Source organism: Lissotriton vulgaris, chromosome 8, assembly GCF_964263255.1.
Source record: "Lissotriton vulgaris chromosome 8, aLisVul1.2, whole genome shotgun sequence".
In the NCBI taxonomy this organism is placed as follows: domain Eukaryota; kingdom Metazoa; phylum Chordata; class Amphibia; order Caudata; family Salamandridae; genus Lissotriton; species Lissotriton vulgaris.
This window is the reverse complement of record NC_141696.1, coordinates 978,877,954-978,896,217: the sequence shown is the minus strand read 5'-3', so window position 1 is coordinate 978,896,217 and position 18,264 is coordinate 978,877,954. Positions and strand designations below refer to the sequence as shown.

Below are 18,264 nucleotides of genomic sequence, written 5' to 3'. Positions count from 1 at the left end.
CTTTATCAGACTTTACTACCACTGGGGAAGGGTGGAACATAGAGATCTTTGGGGTAGGCTGGGAGGAAGGTATCACTATTATATCAGGCCCCACAAACTCCGCTGTTTTTGGGAGGTTTGGCGTGACCAAATCTATTAAGTCAGCAGATTCCTTAGTTGTAAGATTATCTGTTTGTAGAGGGGATGGAGGCGGAAATCCATTTTTCGGGGGGAAATAAGATTGAAAGAGCGAGGGCACATTATCTGTATTCATTAGATCCTCTAGCGTATTTTTTATGTTAGAATTAAGTGGGCAGAGCTCGGGAATGGGCGTCGGAAGTGATATGAGGACATTGTTTTTAAGTAGCTCAATGGATTGGCGTCTTAAAATGCGCCTCTCTGCCAAAGTGAGGTCTCTATCGATGTCGCATTTTACTTTGGTGAAATATTTATCCAGAGGGCCGGAGATTGAGCTCTCTTCTCCTATGCATGGAGGTTCGGATCCTGAGTTGGCCATAGTGACCTGTCTTAGGAACGGGACACAAGGTTTTGGGGGGATGTCCCGGCCCGGCCTATTCCGGCCTTGGAGGGCCGTAGAGGGCCCGCCCTTTGCCCGGGCTTCGCCCCGGGCGTCCCGCTCGCGTCCCGCGACGCTGAGGGCTGCCTGCTTTATGCAGCCCCTCCCGGCGCGTATGACGCGTCGGGGAACGCGCCGCCGCTGAGCCTATCGGGATTTGGAGTCCCGAGGCGGCGGCGCGGCTGGTGGCGGTATTTGGCGTCCTTTCCTCGGCGCTGCTGGTGCTGATGGCGCTGTGTCCTGTCAGGGCCTCTGGCTCGGTGGTGAGTTGCCTGCTTGTCCTCCTTTACTTCAAAAAGGGCTCCCCCCGCTCCACCGAGGGCTGCCTGCTTTATGCAGCCCCTCCCGGCGCGTATGACGCGTCGGGGAACGCGCCGCCGCTGAGCCTATCGGGATTTGGAGTCCCGAGGCGGCGGCGCGGCTGGTGGCGGTATTTGGCGTCCTTTCCTCGGCGCTGCTGGTGCTGATGGCGCTGTGTCCTGTCAGGGCCTCTGGCTCGGTGGTGAGTTGCCTGCTTGTCCTCCTTTACTTCAAAAAGGGCTCCCCCCGCTCCACCGAGGGCTGCCTGCTTTATGCAGCCCCTCCCGGCGCGTATGACGCGTCGGGGAACGCGCCGCCGCTGAGCCTATCGGGATTTGGAGTCCCGAGGCGGCGGCGCGGCTGGTGGCGGTATTTGGCGTCCTTTCCTCGGCGCTGCTGGTGCTGATGGCGCTGTGTCCTGTCAGGGCCTCTGGCTCGGTGGTGAGTTGCCTGCTTGTCCTCCTTTACTTCAAAAAGGGCTCCCCCCGCTCCACCGAGGGCTGCCTGCTTTATGCAGCCCCTCCCGGCGCGTATGACGCGTCGGGGAATGCGCCGCCGCTGAGCCTATCGGGATTTGGAGTCCCGAGGCGGCGGCGCGGCTGGTGGCGGTATTTGGCGTCCTTTCCTCGGCGCTGCTGGTGCTGATGGCGCTGTGTCCTGTCAGGGCCTCTGGCTCGGTGGTGAGTTGCCTGCTTGTCCTCCTTTACTTCAAAAAGGGCTCCATAAACACTGTCCTGAAGAAGGTGACGACTCAAATCACCGAAACGCCGCGTCGACAATTTTTCTGTGTGATAAATTCGTTACATTGTGAATTTTTTTAATACATTGTCAATTTATGTGATAACTTGCTGCATTAAATGTTTTTAATGGTTTTTATGAATAAATGTGTAAACTCACTTGAAATGTTTTGTATGAACAGAAAATAAGAATTTCAAATAAAAAATATATTTTTTAAACTACTGTACATCCAGTGTATAACATCCTTAGTAATCTTTAATATTGATTTTCAAGATTTATTTGATTAAGGCTTGCTAAAATTGTATTGTATATTTGTAGATCCATATGCAACTGGGGATACGCCTGTTGGCTCACCTTGCGCCTCTCCCTTAAACGCCCAGAGACCTAAGTCTCTTTTTCCGAACATGTGAAAAGGGAATCTTTAATTTTGTTTCACTCTATCCCACTCCCCCACAGTGTCACTCTACTCTATGCCCCTGTACTCTGTGCCTTGCTACTCTATGCCCCTCTATCTTTACCTCTCCAAGCCACTCTACTCCACTCTACGCCTATCTACACCACTCTATGCCATACCACTGCACTTTACTCAATTGCAGTCTGCCCCATTCTACTCTACCCTATCCTATTCAACTCTACTCTGTTCCAATCCAATCTATGTCACTGCACTCTGCACCACTCCACGCCACTCCACTCCACTCCACTCTACTCTTTGTCACGTAACTCTACTCTGTCATTCCACTTTACCCACTCCACTGTGCACCACTTTGCTCCATTCCGCACCACTCCACCTCACTCCTCTACGCTACTTCACTACACACAGCTGTACAACATGGTGAAAAGACAGTGGCAAAGTCAATAGTTTTTGTGTACGTAAAACCTGTTGGCGTTTCCAGTGCTTGTTTCCTTTCTGCCACAAATGGTAAAAGCCTACAGTGCCTAAATGAACCATGTGCCAACAAAGGAAACCACTGGGACTGAAAGGATAAGAAAGAAAGCATTTCCAAGAGGGTATGGAGCATCAGGGGGCTTTAAGAATTCACTACTATTCCCAGTAACGAGGCTGCAAAGATCCACTCTCATTGGAAGATATCACACAGATTCCTCATGACCCACCAACTACATCCGTTTCACCTGACACTCAACGGTGGCTCCTTCATTAGGGAGGATGAGTGTCGCCCACCCTGCTGCCAGCGCAGCAAACGTGAAAAATTAAATTGTAATAAAACACATGTATTACCATTTTATTTTTCAGTCCAGTCGGACAGCCCAAGCCTTCTGTTGGGGTGGGGTCATCGCTGCTGACTGGCAGCAGGGGAGGAAGAGTGGTGCACAATTTTAAAGTCTGCATGTCATATTTGCTGACTTCCTTGCAATGGTCAGCCTGACATGCGCATTTTAAAACTCTACAACCAAAGCTGTGTTAGACTGCTGAGTGGGGATCAGCCACAGGCCTCCAGTGGCTGTAGGATCGCTGATCCAGCCCGCTCCAACCAGTCCTGGGGCTTCTCTCATCCTGGTTCACAGCACAAGAGCAGCGTCTTGATTGGTTTGGGGAGTGGGCGCTGGGAGCTCTTGCTCCCTTTTTGCCACAGACTGCGCAGGACCAGAGTGGAGTAGGTAAGTACGTTTTTTTCAAAATGTATTTAGGATTGTTTTATTTATTTGTACACACTGTCAGGCAATGTGAGAAGCTCATATAGCCTTCAGTCTCAACTCCAGAGCTCTTCATCGTGGCCCATTATAAACAGTGTTTATAACGAACTACGATTAAGAACTTTGGGGTTGTACCTTAGGGCATTCCAGAGGGTCTGAAAGTGGGTCGGTACATTTGCCTGATCACCCAACCACTTTTAAATATAAGCAGCTGACACTCATATCGCCAAAGGGCATGGAGGGAGGAAGAATGTTGATATTTTCTCACCTGCCCTCTCAGGGTGGATTACTTTATGTAATCTGTTTCCACCCTGAGTTTACCATCAATGGAAAGATTTACACCCACTTTGGCAGGCAATATATATTGCATAGTGTATTTGTCTCTAACAAAATTTCAGCGAAAGACAATGGATTTTTTGACAGCTGTAAAAACCTCACTATGATCCATATATTTAGGCAAAACTTACAATTCAAACAATGGTTAAATATTTGCAGGATTGCCTTGGAGTTGCCATTTTGTCTAGGGGGGTGAACTCGAATTACAGCACTCTTTATGTGGACCCAATAACAGTCCTGTTTGAAGCACAGGAGGGCCAATGGAGAGCAGCATTTCCCACTGCGAGGGCTTTCTTTGGACGCCATTAAAAGGGTAGGGGTCCATAACTGTACCTTATGTGAAGTTATTTCAATCGAGTGATGGAATAAAAACAACTATCCTTAATCTTAGAAACAATGCTTTGAAATGGGTGAATATATTGTATACTGCGAAGAGAAGTTTCTCTGATTCTAGAAAATGTAGGTGAATGTATTTAATACTGTGAAGAGGTGCTTCTCTAAATCTCTGATTCTACAGAATGTAGATGTATGGGTACTAAGTGGTGACATAATATGCGTTTCATTCACAATTTGCCAAAATAGACATTTTCCAAAGCACTTATTAGCAAAAGTTCCTTTGACTTATGAATAATATCACCAGCCTGGTTCAGCACATGCCCTGAAAATTCCACTTTTTTTGTGCCCAGTTTGAGGCACATAAAAATGAAAATATCAAGTCTTTTTTTAAACAAAAATAAGAATATTATATAGCACTAGCTACTATTGTTCAGCATCCTTCTCTGTGTCCATCACATTGACTGAAAAGGGAAATAAGACACACTGTGATGAACTGGTTTCCCTAGGGTCACCCAATTATGTCAGTTGGTAAAACCACTATTAGACCTTCAGGATTTTGGTTTGTACCATTCATTTCGTACCCAATGGAAAAAATCTCTGTTTAACTAGAATGTCAACAGAGGAATGACGTGCCAAGAGAGTGACTTCTGTCTGTTAAGAGATGGGATGCACAAAGCTGACGTGGTAGGAGACCGACACAGGGCCTAGGGCTCAAGACATCAGTGCCATACATGGATTGCTAGGTCATAAAATTGTATTGTATTGTATATGCGTTTGTATAGCGCTTACTACCCCTGACGAGGCGTCAAACCGCTTTTTCGGCGAGTAGCACGCTACTCCAGGACCCATAGAGGATTAGTGTTGAATTAGTATAGTGAAGCATGCAAGTACATTTTTAAGTGGTGGATAGGTTAGTCAGTTATTTAGATTCAGAAAGATAGCAGAAGGATAGAAAAGGAAAAAAGGTTTGTATTTATATAGTGCTTGTTACCTCTGATGGGGTGTTGAAGCATGCTTTGATAGACAATGGCATGTCTATCAAAGGTGCAGCAGGTGCAGTTGTGCATGGGCCCATGAGTGAGAGTGACACACTTCATACCAGTTAAGTCTGTCTTTAGTACCAGACAAGGGGTTCGGTGCCTATGTCCGTGCCTGCACTCGGGCCCATGGTACCCTTGCGACGCCACTGAGAATTTAAAAAATATTTTTTGCTCTTTCTCATGTGTGTTCACTCATTAGTTTCGTATCATATGTCACAGACCCCAAACCGAAGTTGACAGGATGGTCCACTCTTAAGGAGATAGACTCAGAAGTCAAAAAGAAAAGAAAAGTATGTGCACAAGCTGCAGAATCCAGAAGACTCAATCTGAACCCTCTGATGGCTGGAGTCCGCATTCAGAGAAGTTTGGTTAGTAGTCGACCGGGAAAGGAAATTATACCTATTGACTACTATTGTTTTAGTTTATTGGCCGGTTTCTAAACGTGAGGGCAGAATTAACGGGTTGGAGGGCAGTGGAGGGGAGAAAGTGGAAAAGGACCAGACAAAGGAGATCATAACAAAGTTGTCTTGTGGAAAGATATTTTTTTTTTACAAGGCTCACAGGTGAGAGCATAGCTGGGCCAGGATTGAACAAACTGAGTTCTAACATATCAGTACCATTCCTCTCTCCTAGCAAAGACAATGGAAGCAGGGTGAGTCTCCTTTAAATGTAAATTGATACTTGTATAGCGCACTACACACCCACAAGGGTCTCAAGGCGCTTGTACGAATACCGCTGTGGAACCCATCCTGGCTTTCCCTGTGAGGCGTCCACTCCTGGGCACCCCCAAGGTGGAGGCCAGGCATCCTTAGCGTTGTGGGGGCCGTTGTGGAGATTAAGCAAGCTGTTGCCCAGAGTTGCAGAGTGGGACTCCATGATTGGAATAGGCACCGAGGCGAGAATTATCAGGTCTGTGGAATTTTTAAGCCCAAGACCCGCCGAGGTGGGGAATTGAACCCCTCTACATCAGGGTCTGCCGCTCTAATCATTGAAAATTGCAAAAAACACAGTTGATGGACAGAATGTAGAACAATGTCATACATTCACCCCAGTACAAGGATCTGGGACTAAATCCATCGTTTTTTTGCACTCCACACCACCCTGGGTTAGACACTGGCTATATGCAAATCAGCTCTGACACTCTGTCCACTGTGTATTTTGCTCTAATTATTGAGCCACACTTCTCCACAACATATTGCCTCTTTTTTACCATGAAATGTCATTCACTATCAATAATGAATGTCGAAATTGGTCTGGGAGGAAATTCTAGAAAGTCATGAGGATGTTTCCTTATTTTAACTCAAAAGGACAAGAACTAGAGATCCTGGGATCCAAGTAAAGGACAGGGATTCATTGGAGAGGTGAGGCCAGCATGTTAACATGAGTCTCTCCCCTTTGCATGTGCAGGCTGCTAGTTTGGCTGGGAATCTGAGTAACAACCTGACTTGAGGTTGTCTAATGGGTGCTTCTCTGTCTTTGAGAGCCTTCGATAGCTTGGGTAGGGCATTGTGTCATTAACCCCTGCTCGAAAATGACGGTGTCTTTGGCCTTACACGTGTAGATGGAATTTGGGTATTTTAATGTTTGGGTTGTTTCTTCAGAGGTTGTCAGCCTTGATTGCTCTTCTGCTTCAGTAGCCAGTATCTGGCCTTTAAATAAACTCATAAATAACTAAAATAAAATGGTGCATGGTTACTGCACCAATTCCCATTTTTGGTCTGTTGACATCTTTTTACTCATTCAACAGCATCACTGGGTGGCACATGTCATCGGGAAACAACCTTTACAATGCAACTTTTACAATGCACTACCATTATAACAAAACTTTTACAACGCAACATCCATTACATTGCTTGCCATTACAACGCAACCATTACAACGCATGACACTACAACGCATACCACTACAACGCATGTCATTACAACACAGTCATTACAACGCATACAATTACAACGCATACCATCAAAACGCATAGTACCCTTACACTATCCAACACTTACCCTACTGTTGCACCCCCCTGGAGTTAGAATAGTCATTTTTACCCCTACACTATCCAACACTTACCCTACTGTTGCACCCCCTGAAGTTAGAATAGTAATTTTTACCCCTACATTATCCAACACTTACCCTACTGTTGCACCCCCCTGGAGTTAGAATAGTAATTTTTACCCCTACATTATCCAATACTTACCATACATGCAATGTAATGGTATGCGTTGTAATGATATGCGTTGTAAAGGTAGTATGCGTTGTAATGGAATGCGTTGTAAAGGTAGTTTTTAAAAAATCGTTGTAATGGCATGCGTTGTAATGGAATGTATTGTAATGGATGTTGCATTGTAAAAAATGCGTTGTAAAGGTATGCGTTGTAAAAGTATGCCTTGTAACGTCATACATTTGATGTCATCATATAGCTTACTGGGTCTTCTCTTGTTACCACCTTTTTTGGTGTACAGGCACACAGCATCCTGCTGGCCCTCTGGCTAAGCTGGTTATTCCCTATTACAATGTCTATGCCCATTTCTCATATGCCACCACCCATGGCACCCCGAGCACTAAGTCCCATAACATGATGACCGACCTAATTTGGCATTATGAATGACATAAAAGCAATTCCTACATAGGCTCAAAACTAAAACAAACACCCTTTCATCCGCACACCCTACACATTGTAGCTTGCTGTCTGCGTAGGTAAGCACTTCAGCACACCATATTGAGGTAGTCAGCTCTATTTAAATGATACAATAAAATACAATATTTAAGTTGGCGACATTGAAGTAAGAGACCCTTAAAAAGTTAAAATCCCCCGAAAATGAATTGGAAATGCTTCCAAATGACTGTTGTGTTCACAGATCCTTGAATATTAGCCTGAAAGGCAGCTTGGTGGTGTAGTGTGTCTTCTGTTGTGATGGAAGTGCAACCTCAGCGCGCTAGTTGACTTTAGTGTAGCATGGAAGACCAGTTCCCTAAAACTTCATGTAGAATTTCCTCAATGTATTTATTTGATTGCTCAAGTTACAAGTGGTTCAGCCTATCATTGACATATCCTTAAAGTGGGCGACAGTAACACCTGCTTTTGACAGCCCTACAAATCAAGTTCATTAAGGATAAACCCTCGAAGGGTAAAGTTGTAGCTGGCTGCCACCTTGTTAATGTACCAAAAGCAGTGGCTGAAAACGGGGATTAATGAACGAGTTAGTGAGCATCAGCGCCACTCCATGGTTGCATCTTTATATGGGAGGCCAACAGCAGCCCTGGCCCAACGTCCATCTTCCTTGTGACGTCTCCATAAAGCTGTGTGTGCTCATTGCATGCAACAAACAATTCTAAAGGCGTGCTGGGACCGGATGTTAGTGTGTTGTAGACATTAAAGGGCACTTGGGTTGTAAATCTGGTGACAAACGAAGCCCGTAGAACCAGTTACCAGAGGAAAGCAAAAAGCAACGGTTTGCTCCCAGTTGGTGGCAAAATGGTTCTGTGGGTTGTATCCTGGCTGTAAAACTCTGCAGGTCGGGGGTTCGAATCCGTGCCAGGCAGACGCGCCCTTCTATTGTCGGTAACCAGAGCCATTTACACTGGCACGGTTTTGCTTTCTTTCCCCTCGTTATATCAATAAAGTTGTTTGCCGTTTCTAAATTTGAAAAGATAGACGGGGAGGAGGTTGCTGGCGAGTTTGGCTTCTGCTTGAGAGCGTGCCGCGCTCTTTCACAATTAAAAGCCTTGTCAAGGCAGCAATAGTTCTTCCTCCATGCCCCCCACCTCCCCCCGCCCTTCCCTAACAAGACCCGGGGGCGGAACTCGCCATGGGCTGTCAGGACTGTATCTATGAAATCTCGGCCACAAGTAATTAGAAGGACAAGAAAGGGCTAATTCAGAGCCCCTGGGACATATAAATGAAGAGGTCAGTGTGTGATGGAGCAGTTAATCTGCTACAATTGTGACGAGGGAAGCCACGGAGCGCCCTGCTGAAGATGTTGTGCGGTCATCACGACTTCCGCCCTAAGGTGCATTTAGTACGCCCTTAATTACATCGACCACGCCCATTTGAGAATCACCCCCTCCCCCACCCAGTTTTTTCATCCCACTTAAAGCCCTGGTTTAGACACAAATTGGGCCCTGCAAGAGTAGAAAAAAGAACTCCTGTCCCGCTTCCTGTACACAGATATTCGTTTGTGAATTGCCCCCTGCTCAAGGGCGTAAATGCAATTGGCACAGCAGGTGCAGTGGCACCGGGGCCCCCATCCCTAAGGGGCCCATTGAACCCTGATAGTTGCATTTTGCTAACCCAATAGCAGGGGACTGTTTTCCGTGTTTGCACCAGCGCCCATGGCACTGTGCCTTGCTGGTAAGATGTAGATGCCACACTCTGGAGAGATGTAGATGCCACACTCTGGAGCACTGCTCTCCTGGCATCTGCACCTCCTGCCTTTGCTGTTTGGATTCCTTCTGGCTGGTGATGGATGTCCCGGCTGCTTGGAGATTCCGCGGGTTGAGGTGGGGGGGCACATTCGACATGTACCCTGCCCCCCTCCCCCTTCCTGGACGTATTTTGTATAGTGTATAAGACCCTTTGAAGCTGTAAGAGTACATATTGCATATGGCTAGCACTAATATCATGCATGTTTTGAGGACATCCTATATTTAAGGTGGGTTTCAGCAAGGCCTGGTTCTAGAGGGTGAGCCAGGTGGGCCAGTCCCACCCAAGGAAACCCTGGCCCACCCAAGGCCATTCAGAACTGAAAAATAAAGTGCCTTTCACTTTGAAATTTGTGTGGGATCTCTCTTATAATTTATTTTAATGATTAACCCCGCATATCAGAACCATACCGTCCTATGCGGAATTCAAGAGCCAACTCAAATCCTTATTCCTCATCCGTTCCCTAGGTCCTGGGTAACTAGGATCAACAACCATTCCCAGAACTATGTGTTATCTCTGTATCCCATTACCACGAAGTCCTACTGTACAAACCTCTCCTCCTCCCTATTTGTCATTCGATGATCGCCTCTATTTGTTACGTGTCTTTTTGTTCACGTTTGCATTCCTTTTACTGTAAAGCGCTCTGCTACCTTCGGGTCTTGTTAGCGCTATAGAAAACTTCTAAATAATAAATAAATTAACACCTTTGACATAGGATACTTTCAGGCCTGGGGAGAGGTGTGAAGTCAGCAGAATTCATAAGCTGCTGTGATGCACAAATGACATGGATATCCCAAAAAATGAATTATGATTCTGGGCTTATTGCATCATATTTTTAAACTCCAATGCTCTGCAAATTAAAAGGCTGCCAACGTTTTTTTAAAACATGAAAAGCTACTTAGTGGCTCTGTATAGCCGCAGAAACATTTCTGCTGCTGCACATGACCAGAAGCATGCTGCAGCCTTAAAGTTCTGCATCTTAAAGATTTGACAAGCAGTGCCCCCCCCCCTTCTCCAAAGCAAGTACATCAGAGAAAGCAGCTCCCTGGGTGCTGATTATTGTGGTAAAATTGTCACGTGCAGACAGATGCCAATACCTTAAATATCAGATTGATTAAATACTTTGTTGTTTTTTGGCCAGTACCCACTCATCTTCATGGCCTACCCATGCTTCTTTACGACCCCTCCAAAGAAAAAAGTCTAGAGCCAGGCCTGGTTTCAGCACAGTGGTACGCCATGTTTGAAATCCCTGTAGTTTAAGGTCAAGCTTCTTTTTCAAATTGGGCCAGTTTGTATTTTTAACCCAGTAGCAGCAGCAAGTTCCTTTTTTGTTCCACTAGACATCTGTAAGCCACTTCATACAGGCGCCGGGGTACCACAACTGGATGCAGAAGAAACCACTGAAGCTGGTCAGCTGCAGCCCTCAACAGGGCGTGTCTGTTGCTATTTCCTGGACAAAGGCCAGCCACTGGGAAACAAACATATTTGCCAACATCAATGCACAAATGGCCCAGCAGTGGAATTCCGATTCCAATGGTCTCCGTGGCAGTTGTTTATTTAGGTAAAGCCATCTGCTGCACGGCCTCCTTCCTGCATAGTTTGTCACTGGTCTGACTGTTCAAGGCAGTCACACGTACCCTATCCCACAATGCACTGCTCACTTTGTCACAAACAACAGTAACAAAGAGATGCCATATCCACGGTATTAAAGCGCAGATGTGGTACTCATGTTAACAACCTCGTAAAAATGGCGCAGACTTGGTACTCATTTTACCAACTCGGGGTGGGGGAAGATGCGGCGTTGATTTTTTCGACTTTGGACGGTTGAGGGGTACATATGCACAATTCAAATATGAGCAACCGCCTTTTACACTTTATTTCTTATATAGCACACTGCAAACTGAATTGCTTCCAGGCACTTCCAGTATTTGCCACGCTGGGAGAAAAAGTGATTCACTCAGGATCACATATTTTAGTTAAAAGGTGAAAACAGCACTCAAATCAGCATTTCTTGGTGACTGGGTCTGCAAGCGGGCATAAGACAGCCTTTCCTCTCCAATAACGTTAAGCAAAGTTTCAGAATAATGTAACCATAATCAAAAGACATTGGTACTAGAATTGCATTGCCGGACAAAAACATACATTTGTCACAGATTACTATTAGCCTGTCTGGTAGTTAGCATTTTAAGATCAAAACACTAAAACGGTTTGGTGTATATATAAAAAGTTTAAAAAAAACTTTTTGGGAAGCCTTTAAAACAGACTTTTTCAATTTATAGTTTAAAAAAAAATGCCAGTACTACCCATTTTTACAGCACTCGCTTTATCGACCTGGAAAGGAAAGAATACTGAACAGGCACACCAGAATTTAAACCCGTGATCTGCAAATCACAGAATAAATCACTACAGCGCTCTCAGCAACTTTGCTAGCAATTTACCACACCTCATTCCATGAGGTAAAGTGTCTGGTTTCTGACATTAGTAAAATAATTGTTTTTACTTTTCCTAGATTGAATCCTGATTTCATTATGTGTTCTGTTTGCTTTTCTACTTCTGGAGGAAAGCACATTCAGCTTCAGAGGGCAACTTATTCCTTCATGGTGATGTTAGCTGCCACTCAAATGTACCATATTTACAGACGCTATGACATAATAGAAAGAACAAAGAAAAAGCCCTAGAGCTACATACATGTTGCAAACTGACACCTCAAATTGGCTTTTTTTATTTCCAGTTACATATAGATATTTTTGCGCGACCTCAGCCCAAAGACCAGTTAATTGTACACGGATTTAGACCGAGTGGATTGTGAAATTTGCGCAGGATCACATTCTGTTCAAACGAGCGCCGGGACTCGGATGTGGCTCCTCAGTTTCAAACACCAAAGGCAACAGTTTTAGTCGTTACGCCACACCCTCTCCCCGCTGCACAAGTTAGCCTTGTCCATGAGAAAAAAACACTTAACCCATTAAACGTCTAAACATTCCATTTCGGCTGTGTCAATCCCTATGCTCCGGTATCAATGTGCATTTAATACAGATTCACCAATGTTTAGGATGAAGTTGGAAATGTATCCCTCATAAATTGCCGCCCACGATGTGCATGCATAGATTAACAGAAATAACCGTCCGTGCAATTGAAAATCCACATTAATTGGGACCCACTCTGACCAAATGTGGTTTGTGCCTTTCATCCTTCAGGTGTATATTGTGGCGGTAGGGGGCGGGGCCTGCCATCTGATGAAGAAACAGATCGACCGTGTGTGTGTTTTTATTCAGTGCTTAACGCCAGTGGTTTCCAAGGGCTTGCAATTTAGGCAAATAAGGGAGATAAGGGGGAAAAAACGCGAATTGCTCAGGAACACACAATTCAGTCAAAAGGGGATTACAACCTGTGCTCCTTGTGTCAGAGCGTGCGATACACTAAGTAAGCTGCTTTGGTCTGTAGTTGAGCTATTGTGTGCAAGTGTGACGTAAAGCCCACCTACTATGTGTTTACGATGGGTGTCATGTTTCCATAAGTTACTGTGCGCATCTTTCCGAGTCCTGCAGCCGGATCATGCTGTGCCCGGAAACAGTGTAGCCCTGAACGGGCATGTAGGCATCTTGTGCTGCCAGTAAATCTGTGTCTAACTGGGCAAGGTAGACTGGTGCCATGCGTCGTGTGTGTGTCATGTACTGTCCAGTACCTGTGTGTAGCTGCACACGACACGCGGGTGCCTTGTGCATTTTAGTCCCTGGGTAAAGCCGTATAAGGGCACTGCCTTCATTACCTGCGCCCATGAGTTCAGGGGCAGTGGGGGCAGAGGTATGTAGGAACCTTTGCCTCAGAGTATCTGCGAGCATCTCTGCAGGAACCAATTGGTGCCATGTGCAGCTCAGTAGCTTTGTAAAGAGATGGAGGACATGTGGGTGCCATGTGTCGCTCATTACACATGTAAAGCTGTCTGTGCGTGTGTGTGGAAGGGTCAGGCTGGCCTATAGGGCAATTAGGAAGTGAACGATGGGCTGGTATGATGACGGATGAGTATGCACCAGTTTTTCAGCAGTTTGAGGGCCTGCTTTATGACGCGGTGGCTCGGGTTTTCCTGTTGATTTCCCAAATGCTGCCACAAACATTGCCTGCAGCAACCACACATGCATTCAGTATCACAGGCCTTGCAAAATACCCGTACAGTGTGTGACTTTACAAGTTCAAAACTGGCTGGGTTTGCAAATGCGGTGCATTTGGTTCACTAATGGGGGGCACTTTTATGTAGGTGCCCGGGCCTATTTTGAGTGTGTGCGTCCGTGCGTTTGGATGGGGGCGGGGACCATTTACCTTTTAGTATCTGTGTCAAGCTGTGCAAGGGCCAGTCGGTGCCAATGGCAGCTCAGTATTTGTGTACAGCTGTGTGGAGAAATCTGCGTGTCATGTGTTGCTCATTACCTACGTAAAGCTGTGCAGGGATGTGTGTGTGTGTGTGTGGGGGGCGTTTACCTTTTAGTACCTTTGTCTATCTATGCAGGGGCCAGGCCAGTCGGAGCAGTGAATCGCAGATCAGTATTTGTGTCAACCTATGCGGGAGTCAGTCGGTGCCATGGGCAACTCACTAACGGTATAAAGGAGTGCAGGGGGCGTGAGGGGCACCTGTGCAGAGGTCAGTCAGTGCCATGGACAGCTCAGTACTGTAAAGTTGTGCAGGGAGGGAGCTTGAGGGGCTCCTACGCGGATGTCAGTCGGTGCCATGGACAGCTCAGTAACTGTAAAGGTGTGCAGGGGGTGTGAGGGGCACCTGTGCAAGGGGTCAGTCGGTGCATCGTGCAGCTCAGTACCTGTGTAAAGTTGTGCAGGGGGCGTGAGGGGCCCCAATGCAGAGGCCAGTCAGTGCCATGGACAGCTCAGTACTGTAAAGTTGTGCAGGGGGGCGTGAGGGGCACCTGTGCAGAGGTCAGTCGGTGCCATGGACAGCTCAGTACTGTAAAGTTGTGCAGGGGGGCGTGAGGGGCACCTGTGCAGAGGTCAGTCGGTGCCATGGACAGCTCAGTACTGTAAAGTTGTGCAGGGGGTGTGAGGGGCACCTGTGCAAGGGGTCAGTCGGTGCATCGTGCAGCTCAGTACCTGTGTAAAGTTGTGCAGGGGGTGTGCGTTGCACCTGTGCAGGGGGTCAGTCGGTGGGTTGTGTAGCTCAGTACCTGTGCGCAGCTATGCACAGGTATGTGAGAGCTTTGTACCACTCCGTCCCTGTGTGGAGCTGCGCACGAGCAGGGGGTACCTCCCAGGACAGACCTGTGGAGTGAGTGGCACGTGTGCAGGGGTGAGTCGGTCCATTGTGCAGCTCAGTACCTGTACGCAGCTGTACACAGGTATGTGGGGTCTTAGTGTTACTCTGTCCCTGTGTGGAGCTGCGCACGCCGCCCAGGACTTGTGAAGTCAGCAGCGCGTGAGTGCGGCCCGCCGCCCGGCTCCCGCCTCCCCTTACCTTGTAGGCGTTGATGGGGATGTCGATGATGATGTGCAGCAGGTCGCCCAGCGCCAGGCTGGCGATCAGCACGTTGGGCCCGTTGCGCATGCTCTTGTTGTTGTAGATGATGCGCAGCAGCGTGGAGTTGCCAATGATCCCCACCACGAAGACCACGCAGGAGATCACCGTGCTGATGTACTTGAAGGAGCTCCGGATCTCCAGCATCCCCGTGCACATGGGAGGGGAGAGGGGCCTGGACCCCGCCGTCCTCAGCGTCTTCGAACCGTTCTGGGGCGCAGCGACATTAGAGGTGTCCGAGGGCGAGCCGAGACCCGCTGCCGAGGTCACGGGGGCAGCCGCAGCCCCCGAGGCCGGGGCCTCGCCATTGGAAGACCCGCTGTCCTGCCCTAACACCAGCAGGGCACACGCGAGGGCGAGCAGCAGCGCCGGGATGCAGGAGTGCGCCTTCATGTTGACTGACAAGTGTCTCCCTCGTGGGGGGTCGTGAACTGCGGCCAGAGGTTGAGAAACTCGCAGCGGGGGCGAGGGTGCTTACATGGAGCCTGCTTCCAGCCCGAACCTAGACAGAAAGACAGACAAAACACGCATCAGCACAGCCAGACTCGGGTACACTGCCAAACAGGGTGCAGCAGGTGCGGTGGCACCGGGGCATGGCTCTGATTATTTTTGAAAACTGCCTGCCTGGGGCCTAGCTCTGTGTTTACACTTTGGTGAGGGGTCGTGGTTAGAGTGGGAGTGGAGAAAAGATGAGAAGTTTGGAAGAGAGAGGAATTAAAAGAAAGAAGAGAGTGAATTGAAGGAAGGTAAAAATGACAGAACCGGAAAACGAGGGGAGAGAAAATAGATAAGGTAAGGACGACCGTAGGGGGCACACGAGAAATGTGACACACAAAGATGTCAGAGAGAGAAGTGACAAGGGAGGGGGGTGTTATGAGCAAGTACGAGACAGATGAGGGGAAGCGAGTACAAAGATAAGAGAAAGTGGAAGGTAGAAAGGAAAAATAGACAATAGGGGGAGGAAAGGCAGGTAGAATGAGAAACTTAGAAAACCTGTGTAGAGGTAAACGCCTATTTGATTAGCGAAAACAAACACCAACCGGATCCCGGGCGGCCTCTTTCCTCCATAATGCAAGGGTTAAACTGACATGAAGGAGCTGGCATGTTAAAGACACACATGAGCCAATGCCCATCTGCCAGCGACCTAACTATCTTTCAAAATGCAATTTTGTCTTGTCCACGTCTATTTAAAATATTTAGAACAGAAATTGATAAAAACGCTTGCTTCACAATTTCAAAGCACCATCCATACTAATGTGCAATCTTCCCAAACAAGAAATGGCACGAATTACATTCTACTACACGTGACACGCATGTTTAGATGTCATTTCCACTCAGTCAGTACACGTCGGTGCTTTCAGCCAAGGTAAGGTGCTTTCCTCCGGTTTACTCTGCAGTCTCTCTTCTCCTAATGTCTGTGCCTATATTGCATGCTGTACTTTAAAGGGACTCACCTTTAACACCGTCCGGACGCAAGCATGTCGTTCTGTCGGCAGTGGGGCTTGCTTTTAGGACTCTGGCGGGATCCCAGCAGTTCGGTTGCTCTTGGCTTGCACTTTGAGCCCCTGGGACTGGAGTGTCCCACCCGGCCTCCCTTGAAATGACACAGAGGACGTCAGCAGCGACTGAGCCAGACCTCGCTCCTGGTGTGTGTATGTATCGGAGTCCAAGAGAATTAGTCAAATGGTTGCCATCAATTACGAGCTGGCTCCGCCCACTGCTTCCTAGAGGGCACGCGGCCTCGCCTCTCTGTCTCTTGCAGCTGCCTGGACAGCATCACCCGAACCCTGCCCATCAGCCTGGTGGGCCATGAGTCGACTATGTTTATCTATGTCATGTGCAAAATTCTAGATAATAGAGAACTACGTCATAGAAATAAACTTCAAAGGAAAGTCTTAAAATCCGAAAACGTTAAGGGCATTGGACACATAATTAACTTCCCATATGCGTATGAAAGTACCGGTTAATTGCACAATGTAAACCCCAGGCCTCCAGACATCCTACAATGAACACGTAACATATCAACGGGAATATACACGTTAGGTTTCTTAAAGCGAACCCACATGGGCAGGGCACCCGACGTTTCATACCTCCCTTTTGCAGTTCTCTCTCGCCTCCATTTACTGTCTTTCCCCTTCGCGGGCTCCACTTTCCCCCTTTCCCTCTGCCTGTGTTTTAGATCACGTTGTCACTCGTCTATTCCATGTATACGACTATGCACGTCCAAGAACAAACGATACGAACTGTTGCAAATATCTGTGCTGTTACCTGCTCCTTTAATTCAGTACCTACATTTCTATGAACCGTAGAGCGCTCAACCACCCCAGCCGAAGGCTTTGAAGCGCTACTCCAAGAAGTTGAAAACAAGCAAAGTAAACCCACATGTTCCATCAACAAAGTCAAGATCACAGTGCGACTTGCACTGTAAGAGTTGTTTACAATTTTTGCTTTGTGGTAAGGCTTCCGTAGTTATTTCATATTATTTGAATTTTTGCGCAATCAGGCACGCTTTTAGAAATTAATGATGCGCCACAAAGGGGAGGCGCTGCTGTGTCCTACTCCTGTTTCTTTAAAATGCACGCAAAAGTCAGTGATATAACTTCAACCGTATCCCTGCAATGTTACTGCCTCTGAAATTCCAATGATATTTTTTGTTTTCAATACACACCGTGCTTGAGGCTGAGAGAGTTGGATGAACGCAGCCTTCAGTGTTGGCAAAACAGGCAATTAAACGCTTGACAGCAGACACTTCCTTTGTGGTCTGAAATCCTACCTTGAAAAGCGCATATACAAAGAGATATGAAAAGCCCCTGAGGCGGAAGATTAGTTGTGAGCACCCCATTCTGCAACGCTGCACTTTTTAATCTGTCTGGGTTCTGTGCTCGCACTATTCACTTGTGACAGTGGGATTAAAAACCCGCCAACTAGTTCTCGTGGCCTGTAACCCTGTCTGGAGAAACTTCAATTTTCAGACCTTAGTTTCATTATGTATTCAATTCATAATGTAGGAAAAATAATGTAAGTGATTTTTAAGTGTATATTCTTGACTTTCAAGAAAATAGCCTTGGTGCAGTTTTTAATTGCATCACTATTTTTTATTGTAATATGTATTAACTTGTAAAATATATGTTAATTACTTTAAAAGTCCTTCATGTTATTATAAGACATTTTTATAGGGCTAGTTGAGTCAACGGGCCCTATGCAACCCCGCCATAACCACATCACCCAACACCTCTGCGACCTCCACTGGCTCCCCATCAAAAGAAGAATAACCTTCAAGCTCCTCATGCACGCATACCAGGCCCTCCACAACATCAGACCAGCATACAACCTCCTCTCCTTCCGCGCACTCAAAAGAATCTCCGTTCAG

The 18,264-nt window shown here is 47.0% G+C and overlaps 1 protein-coding gene across 1 annotated transcript in view; it reads right to left on the bottom strand.

Moving 5' to 3' along the window:
* The window catches only part of EDNRB (endothelin receptor type B), a 161,483-nt gene extending 144,921 nt beyond the window's left edge, over window positions 1-16,562 (bottom strand). Inside the window, exons 1-2 of the mRNA XM_086934823.1 lie at window positions 16,349-16,562; window positions 14,835-15,396 (exon numbers count right to left, since the gene is read on the bottom strand). Coding sequence (XP_086790949.1) covers window positions 14,835-15,287 — 453 coding nt within the window. The 5' untranslated portion in view covers window positions 15,288-15,396; window positions 16,349-16,562. The remainder of the gene's footprint in view (window positions 1-14,834; window positions 15,397-16,348) is intronic.
* Between the last annotated feature and the right edge of the window lie 1,702 nt (window positions 16,563-18,264).